The sequence below is a fragment of the Mycteria americana genome, chromosome 1, assembly GCF_035582795.1.
Source record: "Mycteria americana isolate JAX WOST 10 ecotype Jacksonville Zoo and Gardens chromosome 1, USCA_MyAme_1.0, whole genome shotgun sequence".
NCBI classification, from domain to species: Eukaryota; Metazoa; Chordata; class Aves; order Ciconiiformes; family Ciconiidae; genus Mycteria; species Mycteria americana.
The window spans coordinates 120,346,261-120,364,381 of record NC_134365.1 but is presented as its reverse complement, the minus strand read 5'-3'; the positions used below and the strand labels follow the sequence as shown (position 1 = coordinate 120,364,381).

At 44.9% G+C, this 18,121-nt stretch overlaps 1 protein-coding gene across 7 annotated transcripts in view; it reads left to right on the top strand.

Annotated features, from left to right (window-relative positions):
- The window catches only part of RUNX1 (RUNX family transcription factor 1), a 174,526-nt gene that overhangs the window by 106,370 nt on the left and 50,035 nt on the right, over positions 1–18,121 (top strand). For all 7 annotated transcript variants that reach the window (XM_075518208.1, XM_075518203.1, XM_075518211.1 and 4 more), the window contains one exon: positions 15,915–16,019. In XM_075518208.1, coding sequence (XP_075374323.1) covers positions 15,915–16,019 — 105 coding nt within the window. The remainder of the gene's footprint in view (positions 1–15,914; positions 16,020–18,121) is intronic.

The following is an 18,121-nucleotide window of genomic DNA, read 5'->3' as shown; positions in this document are numbered from 1 at the left end:
TATTTATTTATGTATTTTCCTTCCATTTCATTCGTACCTTTAAGTAAAATCGGAATGTAACATTATGGTGTTCCAAATACAGCAGTGTTAGTTCGGGACAGTTCAGCGCTGTAACACCCACAAATCAAAATTACAGTGTCTACTGCACTTAAGTAGGTGTCTGTGTACTACCTTTTTGAGCAATTTGTGCGCTGGTGTCTCTCTGAACCAGGTTAAATACTCGGGCCTCGCTGCCCCCTCCTCACCATCTTCCCCTCCCTCTCTCCCCATGTGAGCACCCGAGCCACCTCCTGATGCGCGGCTGCACCCGTGGCTCTTACGAACACAACCGCAGTTCTGAGCATGCTTCAGGAGAGTGACAAAGGTGACCCACTTATGCTCACTCGCTCTCCAAATGTTTTCTTCCAAACGGGAGATGGGTCAGGCTTCCGACCGAGGGAGTTATGCTGATTATACACAACAGCCTTTATTTGCCTTTGAAGCGAAGTGCATCTCTAGATATTCTTCCAATATAAATACAGTCAGCAATTGTGGAAGAACATGGCCCTGTTGAAACATAGATGCAAGCAGTAAATACATTTGAAGAGTAAAATACCAACCCGATCCCTCTGTATCCTGCAGGATTTTTAGCTGAGGATACAGAGGGAGATGCCTTTTAAATTGTATTGTTTGGGCTGTCTTCAAAATGCACTTGGTGGAAAACACCCGCAGCTGAGAACGTAGCTTCGTAATGCTAGCAAAGAATAATAATAGGGTAATGCAGAGAAAATTATATCCATTTACTGAAAACATGAGAGATGCTGTAATGTCTAAAAGTATCAGTCATTAAACATGTTCATTTGTTATATTAAAGGTTCCACCTTTTCAGTAAATGGAATTTGCATTATGATTCAGAGATGACTGTTTAGAAGATTCAAATGAATAGCTGGCGAAGTGGCAGAGAAGCTAATAAAAACAAACCTGTAGTTCAGTTCCTGGCCATGGTAGCGAAGCTAGAAATCATAACAGTGAACTGTGTGAGTTTCAAGGTCAAAATCCAGCGGCTGAGAGAGAACAGTCCCTATTCATGCAGAAAAGCTTGGCGGGGAGTGTCGCTGAGCCCCTTACCATAACCGGTTGCTACTAGCCGGTCGCTCGCGCACGGACAAAAACCTTGTATGCGTATGATATTCAGGTGCGCGGGATCCTTTAAGCGATGGAGTGATTTGGGAACGCTGCATGCTGTTAGTCAGTCTTCGAGGTTAAATCTCATCACCTCCATTGGCTGCCCATCTTTGGAGCGAGTGACTAATGTATGCTTTTGTTTACTCCTCGAACAGGGGATTGTTTTCCAAAGGTGGGGATTGTTTGCATTGGGTACGGGATTTCTGAGGTGCTGTTCTGTTGAATTTGTATAAAGCCTAAAGCATAAGGTAGCTGCTTCAAAGGCCATTGCTTCCTTTGATACTTCACTAGAGGAAAATTAACCAAAACTTTGTTTGCTGTGTAATATTTGAGTTTGAGTAAGTTCAGTTGCCACCAGTGATAATGCGATGCCAGGAATATTATGTGAACAGTGATTGAAAGTTCACGTTGGTTACGGTCAGAGTGGACGCTCTTTGTGTACCTTGGGTGATTTGAAATCACTGCTGGAGAATAAGGAACAGCTTCGACTGGTGACAGTTCCCTGTGCTTCAGTTATCGCCATCGCATCGCTGTAACCATCCCTGTTAAAAGCCTTGCCGAACCGATGGCAAGCCACCGCTTTCTCCCTTCTAAGAGGGCCGGGAATTGTCATTCTTGACATTCTTAATAAGTCGTTTCAATTTTCTTCCGTGGGCTTGAAATGAAATCTAGCAAGACAGCCTGACGGCTGTTTCAAACGTAAGACGATCGTCCACGTTTACACCTCCGTGAATAAGCAGCTCTGCGCTGGCTGTGAGAGCGTTACAGCCATTCCCCCCCTTCGGGGGTCTGATCCTGCCTGTCTGTCAGAGCAGACGCACCAGCCAAATGTTGGCCCAAGCTTCAAGAACCAAACTGCATTTCAGTGTTCGCTTCGTATCTAATAGCAAGCAGTTGCCCCCGTTGGTCTGCCTGTGCCTTGCGTTCGGAATTAAAAAAAAAACACCCACTTGATTTTCTTGACACCCGGAATGGGAGCTGAGAATATTGCAGGTCGCCCGAAACATTGAGATGTTGTATAAAGGCAATTTGGCTCGCTCTCCTGAACAAAACAGATTTACATTGGAATTGGCTGGTCTCCAGAGTTACTATTCCTCACCCTAGTTTGAGAATGCTACTGGGAAAACCTGCCCGTCTGGCTTGTAAGCCCAAGTAAGTAATTTCTGAAAGAAAAATGTAGTTTAAAACTTCAGCCAATCTCAGCCCCCCTTGCCTGATTACCTGGTTAAAAAAAATTAATCTTTATTTTTTCCCTCCCTTCATAAACACTTCAAACTTCAAAATGCTACCACTGCAAAGTACCCTGTTTTCTTAATGTATAATGAACCGGTTTATGATGAAATAAATCTGATGCAAAAAGCCTGACACCATAGAAGTTCATTGGATAAAATTAAAAATAAATAGTTATTTTGGAGAGGGAAAGCTTCGTGGCTCAGTAAGCATTACATATTTTCCTCATGGAATCATTAATCCCAGTAACTTTCTTTTTTGTAGAACGTAATATTAAAAAAACCCCAACAAATAAACATGTTTTCCAGATGAAAATAATTATTATTAAGTTATCATAATAGTAGCTAATGGGGAAGTGTCTTGGCTTGCTACAGAAGATCTCAATCTAAAGCTGCGATCCGGAGCTGGAGCTTCGTGATAGCTCTCCAGCAAGGCCTTTTTAAAAACTGCATCTTGGAAAGGACTGAAAATTGAGCCTACGTATATATTTCCGACCAGCTATCGGGATTAGAGTCATGAATAAGTTTTGCGATAGTTTTCAATTTCCACAGAGCCAAAGAAGTACTCCTTTTTCACAGGAGTAGCTGATAGGAGAACCCGGGAGAGAGATATCACCAAGCATAATCAGGAGTTTCTGCTATCAGGACTCTTCCTTCTGGATATAATTTTGGGGAAGAAAAATCAGTTTAAGCCGGAATCTCAAAAATCCTTAAAACCCAAAAATTACTGGCCTGGATTCTGAGTCCAATTATTTTTATTGGTCTTCTGAAGTCAGAATTTTGCTCCTTCTGTGCAGCTTCAGCTTGTGGTTGCACTATTTAAGCACTTTGTTAAAATTTGTTTTATTTTTTACTTAAACACATTCAAAATTATAAAAGTATGTGCAAAACAGAGGAGGATGCTATTCAGCAGGATCGTAAAACCGGTATTAAGCAGCCGGTTGGGTCCTGGTCCAAGCCATTGGAATGCTTCAGGAGACATGGTATCAGATACTGGAGTAACACTGAACCGCGCTTGCCAGACGGGATGAAAATAGAAGAAATCCAACTGCAATCAAAACTGAGAAGAGAGTCAATTGATAGAGTTTAGAAACAACCGCCTGCTTATACTTCAGATTGATAAGTACGTGGCGGTAGCAGGGTGCTACAGCCAGCGGGAGGCTGGTTTGGCCATAGAGAAATGGGCAGCTCCTTTGAGCCATCCTGCAGCCCTGCCGTCCCGCCGGGCGCGGGCAAGGCTGGCACGGACCTTGGGGTGGGAAAGCCGGGCATCTGCAACGCCGCTCGCCCGGGGCTGCGGCTGCTGGTCCTGCCGCCTGCAGGCAGCGGCCAAAGGAAGGGGCTGCGCTGCTGGTCCTCGCCCCGGGTGCGTGTTAGAGGGTCGATGTTTATCACAGGACTCTTCTCTGTCCAGTCTGGTCTGAACGGTGAATTTTTCTCTAAAAGACAGAGGCCAGAAGCAGTAATTTTATTTTTAAGTGACTTAGGGTTGCTTAGTTGTGTCATAAATTTCGTCAAGATTTCTGTGTAAACCAAGTAGCCGTGGAAGAATTCAGCGTGCAGACTCCCCGCGCCGGTACAGAGGAGCCGATGCCTATTTGAAGCCGAAAAGCCCGGCTCAGCGTTAGATTGATCAGCAAACCTAGCCCTTTAAAGACCACGGCTGCCTGGGTGCTGGCCTTTGGCAGGGACGTAGCGGCAGGAGGAGGGGAGGGGAGAAGACTTTCTCATTACGCCAGCGCTGCCCGAGTCGTCCTCGGCACACACTCGCTACGTGCAGCCGGGTTCGCATGAATCGCTGATTGTGAAAGTATACGTATGATGCAGCTCCGCGCGGGGGTTTGACTCGAAAAACATCATGTGGTCCGTGAGGCTGAGCATGACTGCGGCTGGCTTTGCCAGCTCCCAAACACTCTCTGCTGGGTTACTTAAAATTTCGTCTGGGCGAAAAAACTCTCGATCAGAAAGCGTCAACAGGAGAAAAATAATGGCAGAGCGATTTGGAGAACTTCCTGTCTCCGGGAGCATTACTGCTGTAAACAGTGGCCATGCCAAGTGCTGAACCACTGCCCTCAGTCCAATAACAATAAATCTATTTTTTGGTTCTGCAGAGCTCTGCTTGTACATTTTTGAAACTCGGGCTAACGATGAGGATGAGGCAGACACTATCCTCTGAGCATTTTCTTATTTTTTTTGCCGTGATAAAAGGAGTTGGGCTTACCAGGATACTGCTTAGGGAAAACAAAGTACCTCTCTAGATGAAGAGGTTACATAGTTTCAAGTGATCTGTTTGCCCTTCAGCTTTTTTTTTCTTTCCCTTTGTTTTTATTTTGTTTTGCCTCCTTCAGAGGCTGCTTAAGTTCTGGTAAAAAAAAATATTTATTTTTGTGTGTACCTATGTACCTATATATGTATGTACCTCTATTACAACCCAAATAACTGCTGCTGTTTTGTCACCAAAATAAAATCGTTCTGAGAGACGAATTAGGACTCTGGCTTCAGGGCTGGCTAGTGAACTTCAGATGACTATCCTATGGCATACAGTTCTTGTCAGCTCACTCAGGATTAGCAGAAGTGAGGATGCTGCAAATCAGTGCCTTGCAATTGCTGCCAGGAGAGTCTTTTCCAGCATAGTCATGTGCATAAACCCTCATCAGTCTGAATCAGTCTCCGTTCCTTTCTAAAAACCCTTTAGCAACAGTAAAAAAAAAAGACTTTTTTATTTCTATTACCTTAGTGCTGTGTGACTCTCCACCTCTTGTGCTCCCATCCTACTTCTCTCCTGTTTTTCCCGTCATATTATTTCAACACAGTTTTCTCAGCCTCTCCAAATCGACCTTATTCCCTTCATCTCTGTCCTGCATCAATCTCTGTCTCTTGTTCTCCTTCCTCTATTGATGCTCTTCCTGCCCATCCCCTTTGAGAGCTGCTGCCCCTCAGCACAGGTTGGGATTCCTGCGCGAGCCTTTACCACAGGAGCAGGTTTTGGCCTCAAGGTGTGCTGCTAGGAACCATCCTTAATTCCTTCCGCCCTTTCCTACCGTTCCCTCCGAGGACGGGGAGCTACCTGCCGCTGGTGCGGGCAGGGAGTGGGCAGTGCGTGGGGGAGAGGGAGGAGGTTCTGGAGGCCAAGGCGAGAGGCGAGGAGGAGGGAAGCAGCTGCTTCGAAGGCTGGATGCCAAAAGAGCTCTTCAGCGGGGCGGTGCTTGGAGCAGTGTGTATGCACATCAGTTCCCTGAAGTTTAGGGAGGAACTGAAGGAAACGCTTTGGCAAGGCCACAAAGTTTCCACAGGCTAGACTTTATGCACCACAAGTCTAACAAAGCCACGTCCATATCTGAGGCCACAGAGGTTGCTCTATGTTTGAAGGTTGTCTCTGGTGGAACTTGGCAGGTTCCAAGTTTGTAATGGCAGTATTATCTCCCTCATCACTGACTGCATGGATATCCATCGAGTGACCCCAGACCTCTTCCGAGCTCTGAAATCAATGCGCATTGCATTAGTGTAATGACAGCACGGAGGACTCCTTCCTCTAAGAAAATAAACTCAGAGTAAACAGCCCCAGTGCACACTCCCACGCTCAGCTAGCTGCTGAAGAAGTGACTTGTCAGGTCGTCTTCTGGCGTTCACCTGCTTCAGGCCACTGCAGGCAGAAGTCCCTCGCTTGCTAAAATGGCCCTGATGATCATAAAAGTGCTCCTTGCCTTTCCTATTCAGAGCAGTGCATTGCTCTTCCAGTGAACCCACACCTTCCTTGTTCCCTGTACTTGGTACCTCTTCCTGCAGCCATGCCGAGCCGTCATCCTCTTCATTGCTCCGTAGGGCAAGCAGCATGTTTGTTCCCAGCTCCAGCTCCGTGCCAGAGCACTAAGGTACGCCAGCATCTGTCTGGACAGGTAGCCAGGCTGGGGCTGGTCGTAAATGAAAGCCAGTGCTGGAAAAAGGGAGAGGGACTGAGGCGAAATCCCTGTCGCACAGGGCTTTGTCTAGGTTCACAGGACAATGCACCGTGAAACGAAGATGCCACAGAATAGGATCTGCCAAAAACCACAACACCCACTACACCGAGGTTTTCCCGGTCTCGTGATTAGGCAAAGGATGACAACAGGGGTGAAGAAATCATGGGTTCAAACACAAGAGCAGTCCTTGGAGAAGAGACTGGAACGAGGCGCTCCCCTCGCCCCAAACGCTGCAGCCACCAGCCCCGAGAGCCAGGCACGTGCCCCCCCTCTGCCCGAAGGACCTCTCCGCCCAAAGGACCTCCAGCCGGGGAGCTGCCAGGGTTGAGGACCTTGCCACCCCACCGCAGCCGTCTGGGCAGGGTGCACTTCGGGGAGGTGCGAAGTGTACGTCTGAGGCACGTCCTACAGAGCAGGGAGCTTCCCTGGGGAAATGCCCGAATGCTTAAAGCAGGAGAAGGGGCCCGCCGTGAGAAGCTGAGTCAGCAGGTTAGCCCCAAGAAGCAGCTCCAGCCCCAGCCGCCCCAGGAGAGGGGCAGAGGAGGGCTCAGGCTGCGGGTCAGGGCCGGACTGACCATGCCGAGCTGCTCCTTCCCGGAGGCTGAGCTTGTGGCCGCGAGGGCACGGGACTGTTCAGCGGGGGAAGCCCCTCAGATATCCGCTGCATCTGCTGCTAGGCATCACCTGGGTGGGGAGGTGGGAGGGCTGAGGGGTGTAATTTTGGACTTAAGCACTTAAGTAAAACCTGAATCCCACTTCAGGCAGCTAAATCCTCTTGTGAATCTGGGCCTTAACCTTTTCATGTGTCTCCCATCGCCTATAAAGTGCGGGTGATAATTTCTACCTCAAAAAGCTTATTAATCGTTTGAAATTATAGCTGCGTTAAGGACTATTATTAGGCTTAAAGATCCCAAGGCATTTTCTGTGAGAAGGTGGTAGCTTTGCATTTAAGTCATTTCGTTTTGAACTGTCCTTTCCGTCTGGTGTTCCTGTTGCTGTTTTTCCCTTTCTCTGAACCATTCAGCAGTGACACAGCAGTCTGCTGAATGATCGTTTCTTCGTTCCACCCTAGAGCTGGATGCACTTTGTGGAGGCTAAGTCATTTCTGAACACTTATTCACAAACAGCCCAAGCTCCGGTATAAAGAAGCACGTCATTTAAAACTGAAATGATATTGCACTGGGAAAAAAATCAGAATTCCTTGCTCTGCAGTAGGTCACAGCTTGAAAGCAGAGGTTCAGGTTTTCGGATAGCCCACTCATAGGAGCATCAGAGATTTCCATTAAAGTCACCTTTGAGGAAAAGATAATTCCTGTGTTCAAACATTAGTGACATGTATGTTTGTATAAATTGTGTATATACACTTCAAGTCTTAAAAATATTTTAACAATAAGCACTGCATTTTAAGACTGTAATCTCCTTGTGCTGCCATTCTGCTGCAGAGGCCGGGCATCCCATAGCATCTCATTCTTCCTCTGCTGTAATTATTGTCTCCACCCAAGTCCATAAGAATTTTATAGTGGTTACTGCAGCAACTCCACTTATAGTTAGAGGCTGCTTGGCTTTTCCATTAAAAGGTCTTCCCCCCCATCCTTCTCTTTTAATGCTTTAATCCATTTTGCAAACTTGATCTGCAGGCTTTCAGTCTAAGAAGGCATCCCACCCCAAAAATTCAGTTAAAACAGGTCACTTGGGTTGTTTTTCAGAACAGAATGGAAAACCACTTTTTTTTTATATTGTCAAACATTGTTGTAACTCTGGTGCACACACACCCCCACACACGTACATATACCACCTCCATCACAAAACCTAAAAGCTCCTATTTACATAGGACTCAGACTTAAGGATGCTGAAGTACAAATAGCGTTCCTGCCAGCCAAATTCCTACCACAGCTTGAAATAGTCTCTCTTCTGAAATTAGACAACATCACAATATAGGGAGATTCCTGGTGGTTTTGTGTGTTTGTGGATTGTTGCTGTTGGCATACAAAAGTGACTAATGTCTACGTTAACTACTGGGTGTCACCTTAAGCTGGCTACTGTAGGACACCCTGTCTTCAGAGACCTCTTTCTTGCCACCTTGGTCCCAAATCTCTTGACCCTATGCCTCGTCTCCTCAGTTAGTTCATTTATGTCCTTTCCCATGAGCTCAGAGTTATTCTTGTACCTGTCTTCTGCCGCAGCTCCCTTCGTGATAAATGGCCATGACCATTTAGTACCCACACCTGGTATCTCCTGCTACTCAACTGCCACAGGTTTTTTTGCTCTGAACAGAATAAATTGTGCTTTTGTGGCACCTCTGCTGAAGCACATTCACAGGAAAGATAAGGGATTAGCACAGAGGCCCCTGCAAGGCTGGAGGAGGTGGTGGACGGTATCGTCATGACAGCACATGGGACTGGGAAGTGAAACTGCTCATCAGTGCAGAAGTGAAACTGGCTGCACACGGACTCTTGTCAAATTAAAATGTAAACATCTGGCCAAAAAAAGAGAGAAAAATTGTGGCTGTTTAGTGAGCTGAGTCCCACCCTTGCAACACTTGAGAATGTGAACGATCCCTGTCTGTGCAAGGGAGAATCACTCTTCTGAGGGCTTCAGGTCAAATACTAAAGGTGATAGTTGCTACCGGAATCGATAAAAAGCAGCATCCAAGGAAATATGTGATTTTTGAATTGACGGTGACATGTTTCTGGGATGCTGGGTGCCGGCATTTTTTGTTTATTCCAGCAGGAAGATGCTCTCCTTTTTTTCTGAGGAAAGGGATTTGAATGTTGGTAGCACTGTCGCACAGCAAAAGGGGGAAAAGCGACTTTAGGACCTGCTACCTGCGTGGGTGTTCTCAGTGCAAAGGGAAACGTGTAGTGTAGGGGACAGGTCTTGTAGCATGCCTGGTACACCTGATGGCAAAGGGCAGGCACGACACATTGCTGTGCATCACCAATACGTGTCTGCTGGAATAGCTGCTGAGGGCCCGAGTCAGCTGTATTTTAACAGCTGTAAGTTACACTGAGAATAGAACCAGCTTCTGCATCTGTTTGCTTAAATATTTCATGTCCGCAGCTTGCAGACTTAGGGCTATGTTTTTGTCTTGTGAAATAAAAAGATTGTCAGGGACTATTTCCAGAAGAGTTTCAGGGACTATCCTTCTCACCCAGATAATGGGCTTAAGGTAAAATTCAATTTTAGTGCCTGCTTAGGTTGACAGCGTCTCTATGAACGTTACTTGATTGCAGTTACGTAATTTTGGGTGCTTAATATAGTTCCCGTGTTGCCTTAGGTTAAATGTACATGTACTTCACCAAAATAACGCCTTGAAATGATTCCGCCCCAGACACAAGCTTCTTCTAGCCTTCTAGCTCTGGGAATCCCCAGAGCCGCAGCAGGAGAGGGAGGCGGCTCTGCTGCTCTCCACCACAGCATTTGACTTGTTAGCTGGAAAAAAGCTTGGAGAGTGGGCAGGGAGAAAAAGAGAGTGGACTGCATGTCTTGGTTAAGCACTTGGTAGCGCTGCAGGGAGCCGGGAAGGAAAGGGAAGGGGAGAAGCCAGCGCCAGCCACGCTCCCGCAGCAGCGAGTTGCTTTTCCACAAGGTATTGCAAAGCAAATTCAGTGGTTCACAGCTGGGTCCAAGTTTGCAGCAGGGCCACTTTTGGTCATTTGCATGACAACTTGGCGCCATATAAATCTGGAACAAAGCACCTATTGGTTTAATGCGATGGAGATTTCATTCTAGGTAAGTAGATGCTATGTAAACACAGATATAAGAACTTCCTGGAGTGAGACACTCGACAGAAATGTTCAAAAGTATACCTTTATGCTGACCCAGGCTGGTTTGGCAGGAGGCAAGTGGGTGTATTTCCCAAATCTCCAACTTGAGACACGCTTACACCCGCAAAACATCCAGCTAAATACACAAACAGACCCGTTGGCCGTGCAACTGATTTGCATGGGCAGTTCTTGCATTTCTGTGGGCAATCACCCCGATTTGCTGACATCTCCCCGTGTTCGCATTTATCTGTTTGGACCGTTGGTCTCTGGTGGTCAGAATTTGTAAACCATTTACAGTGTGGTAGCGGATGAGGTGAATAACAGTTTTTTCTCATATTTAAATTCAGTGGTATCTGTGGTGCTGATGGTAAACAAATTATGGGTTTTTTTGATGCCGCTTACTTCAGCTGCAGCTTTTTTCTGATGAAATAGCCACTGGACCAAACATAACAGGCAAAGTTATATTCTGACTGTGTGAAACTGTCACCAGGGGCAGGAGAAAAGGGTCACCACCTGAGCACAGAATTTGGACTTGTGCAGGTTTTTTGCAATTGGACATGCAACTTGAACACCTACAAAAATATTTCACTCCTATGATGAGCAGCAGTTAACTAATGAAGGGTCAAATTATGTTGGCCCTTCTCATCCTATTGATTACATTTGGAGTATTCAGCGGCTTAAGTGATAAAAATGGCAAAATTTGGCCCCAGTGCATAATAGTCGACATTTGAGAATGAATATGCAAGCATGTGTGTATTACATCCTGCCCAGAGATAGTCAGATATGTTATTAAAATGCAGTAGACATCTTCACTTTGGCAGATACCCAGGAAGATGTTGTGAGAAATTGTAAAGATGTATAAAATTGATCATTTAGCATGGTTTAATAAAAGTAAGTACATAAGCACTAAAAAGTAGAAGCTGAATAATAAAAAATGTATCATAATATTTCTTACTAGAACCTGGAAGTCTCTCACTAATATAATAGAAATGTCTGTAATATAATTTGTATTGCATTTGTGTATTACATTTCAAATTTTTCCATCTATACCTTTTGTCCTTGTCAGCACAAGCATTCTTGGCTCCTTTCCCTTTTTTCTTCTTCTTCTTTTTATCTAATAATTTACTGTAACAATTTAAAAAAAAAAAACAATTCTAATGACACATCTGTGATCATCAGAATAAATCCCAAAAGCAAAAGATAGTAATTGTGACCACATCATCTGTTGGCCTCCCTTTCCTCCCCCCCCGCCCCGGCAAACTTCTGAAGCTTTAATTCCATTTTTTTCTGTCCTCATTTGGATGAACCTTCATCAATGGAATCAACAGCTTTTTTTTGCCTGAGAAAGAGGTAGATTAAAATGAAGTGCTAGGTTCAAGATGTGGCCTCTCTTCCCTAAAGCATGTCTGTTCTCATTCCCTTTGCGTCTGCCCATGCAGCCACTTATATTTTAAGTGTGCCGTCCCATCACCAGACCCATCTGGTCATAACACTGCTCAGGGATGACTAAAGCAGCACACAGGAGCTTCATGTGACCATGTTGTCACTTGAGATTCATTTTTTCCCCCTTGGTTCCTCTCAAACATTCCCAGGGGCCGTAGCTTACAAGCCTATTGCTCCCTCTAGAGCCTTTCAGTGCTGTTCTGGGGGACCATTTAAATAACCTCTCGTCATGCTAGATGTGAGCTCACCGCTCGTTTTGCTTCCAGCTTCTGTCAGATGGGATGCAGACTGAAGGCAGACTTCAAGTTCCTGTATTGCAGTGTAGAGCACGGGCACACCACCTTCAGAGGCTTGGGTCTTGGAGGCTGATCTTCACCTTTTGCTGGTCCAGGAACAGTATTGCTGAGCAGGTGCTGGCGGACAATATTATGCTCTGCTTCCTCTTAAGTTCTTGCAGCTTTGCACAGCATCAGGGGATCTCACGAGCAATCCTGTAACGTCATGAGCTAGGGACTACTGGTTTAATCCATCTGACTTCGGCTGTCAAATCAGCACTGACTCTTGAGGGCACTTTTGATAGCACAGTCTCTAGCAGACCCACCAACAGACTCTCTAGGTGTCATTTCAAAAGTCAGTACTGTATTTTGGCCAGAAATGCTACTGTTTTCATTATTTTTTCTAGAAGGGTTCTGACCTTAATGCTCTTGCAAAAATAAACATGACCAAGCAATTTTTCCTACCCTAGTTGTGAGGGAAGACTTGATGGAAGCAGTGAGTCTTGTGCTCTGCCCTTATGCATATGAGGGTATGCTTGATGCCTGTGGGAAGGGTTTCCAGAGGCAGAGCCCTGTCCCACATCTGGAGAATTTAATCCTTGTGCTCATGAGGTGCTATGTGCCTAATATTAGGAACTGCCAGGGGTAGTTACAGAGAGAGCAGCAGTCTCTGAAGTGACTCTTGCATCCCAGCAAGGCACAGCTTGACATTGACATCACCCATCAGCCCTTCCACCATCGGCAAAGACTCCCACGATAACGCAGTAGCGATTGGCTTCAGTATACTGAGGCATGCATCACAGACCCGAGCTAATTTGTCTATGGGTTTCTGTAGATATATGGGACTGTTTAACCCAGAGGGTCTCAGATTTTGAAGTTAGTTAATGGAGGGCTATGTGCCGGCTTGCTGTGGCTGCTAGGACATCATCAAATTGTCATCATGACTACTGGAGGCATCCAAACCAGGCCGGTGTTTCAGAATGCCTTCTTGGGGTGTTTGGTCCCTCTTTACAGTCACTAGAGAGGTCAGTCCATCACTTAGGCTGTCTGACTCAGTTTTGGTGGCACCCACCCCTTTCTGAGTTGAGCAGAGACACTAAGCGCTCAGTGTAGGTCTTCTACCGATAGCTAGGAGGTCCACTTACTTAGGCATCAGAAATCATGGCATCTAATATAGGCTGCAGTGCTAGGGAGTCTGAATACAGCCTCCACTGACTAATCTGGTGTTATTTCCACCAGTTTAGTCTGCTGCATGTTGCATATGTATGTGTGTGTGTGTATGTGCACGCGCTTGCGTGTAAGTGTATTATGCAAGTGTATGTTGAAAATAAAAATCTGTATCATGGCTGTATCATAATACATAAAAGCAAGGAGGAGACGTTTATAGTCCTGCTGTCATCCCAAAACAGGTATATCCATAAAACACAGAGTTCACTAACAATACCTCCAATCTAAATCTACCTTTGTCAACCAGACACGTAAATGATGAATAATGTAGAAGCTATGAATAAAAGTGATAAAACCACTTAATAAAGCTAAATGTAAATGAAACAGAATAACCAGAGAAAAAACACAGCCAGAATTATTGGTAAGCAGCAATGAGGGACACGTAGGTTTATGGTTATATAGTCCTGTGGTTAACCAGTATGTGGTTAATGAATAGTCTTCTGTCAACAAGAAGTAAGCTAAGTATCTTCCTGCTTTTGCCAACTTGTGTCACAACTTTATACAGGCTCTGAGATCTAGTCTGTTCTGTAGAAAATCTTGACAGTAACTTCACCTCCCTCTTCTTCTTTGTTCTGGTCTCGTAGACTGGTAATGTGGCCACATTTTACTACATTTCACTATTGTTATAAATTTTTTCCTGCGTTTCTTTTCTATCTGGAAAGTCCACAAGAGCCTTCTAAAGAAATAAATTGACTACATATTCTAGCAGAACAGCAGGAGCACCTTACCTAATGCATCAGCAGTTGTCAAAAACAAACCAAACCAAACCAAAAACAAATGGGAAGCAAGGTGGAAATACTGCAAATTAATAAAGAGAGTAAAGTATATTTGCAAAGTCTCTTTCAGTCTTAGTGATCTAGGTGTTGTATATAATGATACAGGGAAACTATTTTTGGAAAGAATGAAGATCTACAGGTGTCTCTGATATTTGTTAAGTCTAATGCTACGGGTGATAAAGTTTTTTGGAAGGCAGTTTATTGAACTTTATTACTGATGCCTCATAGAAAGATCTGTTGTGCTGGCTGAGAAAGAGTAACAAAGCTGTAAAGCTTTATCATGTAATTTGGTATTTAAAGAATGTCAAGAACACAGCCATCCTTGGTCTGGGTAGATGTAGGACCCAAGAGCTGAGGGCCAAAGGCCCTGAGACAGGGATCTGAAATGACTTTTGCTTCTGTTGCAATTCTTTCCATCTCAGGGACTGCTTTCTAGCGAGGATGTGGAGGTGGGAAGACACTGGCCTGGGATTTGCGAGGCTTGGGTTTCAGCTTCTGTTTTGTCAGGGCTGTGATTCAGGATTATAGTCGGATTTAGCTGCAGCAGCCAAAGTGGTTAGCATCGCTGGCCACAGGCTTCCTGTGAGATCGTGGCCAAGACACTTTATCTCCCCACAGTTCCTCATCCGTAGAGTGGGGAGAATACCTCCCTAATTCACAGGGATGTGATGAGGACGGTTTCCAGTAACAGCTATGTGTGTGTGCTCGCCGTGATGTTGATGCAGACCATTAGCACCAAAGTAGGAACTGCATTAAGAGAAGTATTGAATTGCAAGTGAATGTGCATAGGGAGGGGGGGAATATTGCTGCTAGAGGCAGGCATTTAGATTTACATTTATATTTACATTTATATTTATTTATATAGATAAACGAAGCAAACAATAACAATGGGAAGTCTTAGAAGGGAAGAAATTCAGCACTCAGGAGGGCTGGAGCCAAGTGGTAAAATGAAGCAGGCAGATCTGTATGGGAAAGCTCGCACAGCATGTGCCCAAAGGAGGAGAACCTCAATTTTCTTACAACAGTTCCTGGTTATCTAACTTGGGGTGATGTCCCTTGATGTCTCTGACTGATAACGAAGATTCCTGTCAGTATCTGAGTCCTCCGTGATGCTGAGATAACTATGCTAAACCTGCTGACAGGCAATGTTTTTATTGTTGTCCAGGCCAAAGCCATAATGAATGCATGTATGAGGTCTTATCAAAGATGCAGAATGTTACGTTTGTTATTTAAAAAATGCCTGAAGTAAACGCTGGCATGGGCCAAAAGCAAATCCAGGGGTAGCAGGATCTGATGGCATTGCAGTCACAAGGGGATACAAAACCCTCCCCAGCAGCCATCAAAACGAGTACTTTTCCCAACTTAGAGCCGTGGCATGCACATAACAATTTTGAAAAGGCCTTCACAGTTTTCTTACTGAATAATACAGAAACTAAGCATAATGCTCTCCTATGTCTTCATAAAATGTTTTAATTCTCTGTGGACAAGCTGTAGGGACTTTTTTATTTTTTCCATTCCCTTGTTTCTTGGCATTGCAGTAGCAGATTATTTTTAAAGGGTTCTGGTTCGCAATATGGAATTGATCTAATGCTAGCTGCAACCACAAAGCGTGGGATTTTACGATCTGCCTAGGGGATCTGAGCACCCAGTTCTCTTTAATTTTAACAAGCGCTGTTGATCAGATTCCCGTGGCAGTTTTGGAAGAGTCAGCCACAATTTCTAAGCCTCTCTGAACTAACACCCTTTAGAAAGTACAGATAACGTACCAGCAGTCATGTAGATCAGATAAACTCTAACTGTTAGGGGTAACCTCCTTTTTTTACAAACAAAGTGTAGATCATTTAAATATAAATTAATTTTTTTTCCGAAAGCTTTGAGCAGTTGCCACAGAGGGAATGCATCCAGCCCCAGGCAGTTGTGAGGTTATACACCCCGCTCTCTGGGCACGTATCTATCTTCAGATACGGACAGCTGAAGTGTTTTAGTGCCATTTGGTGTGTTCGAGTGCTATCTGCAATGAGGAGTACACCTTGTCTCAACACATATGCTCAGTAACATTTTTTTCCTCTTGCAGGGAAAAGCTTCACACTGACTATCACGGTCTTCACAAATCCGCCACAAGTAGCCACATACCACAGAGCCATCAAGATAACAGTGGACGGACCTCGCGAACCCAGAAGTAAGTGAGCTAACGGCAGCATTTGCAGAAGGCCAAGTTGATGGTTTAGTACAGGGGTTCATCACCAGCCTCATGAAACGCAGCAATATCCAATGCATGTGGAGCAGTGGGTATGTTTTAAGCCAAGGCTGTCCTATGAATGGTTTTAATGATGCCTTCCCGAAGCCTTATTTTTCACGGGTGTCCAGCTGATCTAGAATATGACTTGCATTGCATTTCTAAAGTATCTACCCAGGGATGACTTGGATCATACCCAAAAGCTGACAGAAGGGATGCTGGTAAAAGGTGGGCAGCATATACCTTACGCATCATTTCTTGCTAGTCTTGCCTTTCAGATGCTAAGAGGATTTTAAAGGATTGGAAACCAATATGTCATTGATCTAACTTTTCAAGCTCAGCCACCCTGCAAAAATAAATGAATGCCTGAGAGAGGACACCTGGTTGCTGCCTTGTGGAGGTCACTGTACCTCATGCCGTCATACAGCTTAGGAGCACCCATTTTCACAGACGGCCAATCTTTCCTCTTTTTCTTTTTCCTTTCCCTTTCTTTTTTTAAGAACTAAGTACAAGGAGGAGATGAATGGTTTGGTATCTGCAGGGGAATACCCGCACCTTTCGCCCAGGCGGTTGTTTTGTTGGGGTGGCGAGGGCAGGCTGCTTTGTCTGCGGGGTGGAGTGAAGTAAGGGTGGAGCAGATCTGCAGGTACAGACGCTTCTGCAGCACATGCGCTGCCTGTTACCAGAGGCAATTGTTAACCTCAGTCACTAGCCCGAATGGGGCATTTTCATATTTTTATCGAAATGCCCTGATGTAAATTGAGGTTGTGGTTAGCTTCTTGCACTCCTCCCGCACGCTTGGCAGAAGTTCTGTCTGTTGCTTAAGTGGAATCGTCCCTGGAGAAGAGAGCAGCAGGATTCAAACACCCACTAGAGAATGAGACTTGCAGCTCGGGATTGCTTAAATGGCGGGGGGGGGGGGGGAGAAGAAAAGAAAGGTTTGAAACTTCAACTGAAATAGCTTAGAAAACTCACGTCTTGCCTGTGCATTTTCTTCTTGAGTCTTTATTTGTCTGAGTTGCATCATGATGCTGCACGCATTCAGTGGAAAAATCTGACCCATATTTTTTGGATTTGAGGCCAGACTTTAAAACAAATACTGCTGTCGGAGTAAGGCTTCTTGTTTAGTTTGGTTTGGTTTTTTGGGGTTTTTTTTTTTAAATTGTGGTTGAATTGTCCCTGAAAAATATCCCTGGTGAACCGGGCAGCTGTGCACGTAAAAAAGATATTTGTATATGCAAGTTCCAGATTTGCATATGCAATTACCTGGGCATGTTCCTGGTTTGCAGACAACAAATAAGCTTTAGTTTTTTGAACATGAGTCTGCTAGAACACTAAGAAACGAAATCATCCTGCAGGCATACCTACTGTTTTAAATCAATTCTTCAGTTGGTGTAATAGTTAATATTTAATAAGTTTCTACATTTTAAAAAGGAAGTAGAGATATAATACATACTGAAGCAACATACATATCTTCCCTGCTCAAATGTATGTAAAAGCTTCCTTGTAAATAATTTCACTTTGTCGTAGGCAAATCAGCTGCATAGTGGAGGCGGCTTTATGAGTGTCAGGAGGAGAGGTCAGACTCCCCCCTCAGTAGAAATGCACAGCTCCTTTTATCGCAAAGTCATTCGTGGTGCGGGGTGGAAGGGATTATGCTCCTTTCATTTGTAAGTGGGCTGCAAAGTCCTTGGGTTTGACTTCTTACCAAGGGTTTCTGAATCGCAGCGGCTGTTGCGGTCAGCCTGGTATCTCCTCTCCTCTTTATACGTTTGACTGAGATACGGATTGGCCTGGAGAGATACACCACGGGCTGTGAAGGAAAAAGAAAGTGGTACCCACTGCATTCTCCATCCTGAGACAGTTCTGGCGGGCTTGGGCTCTGCGTTTATTTTTCTATATACTCGCTCAGTGGGTGTATCGTGTTTTGCACTGGTTCAATTAGATCAGTTACACGTGTCGCCTGTACAAAAATAGATTGCAGGATTGTTACCTGCGCAAACTCACATACAAGATTTGTGGTTAGAGATATCAAAACATGCATG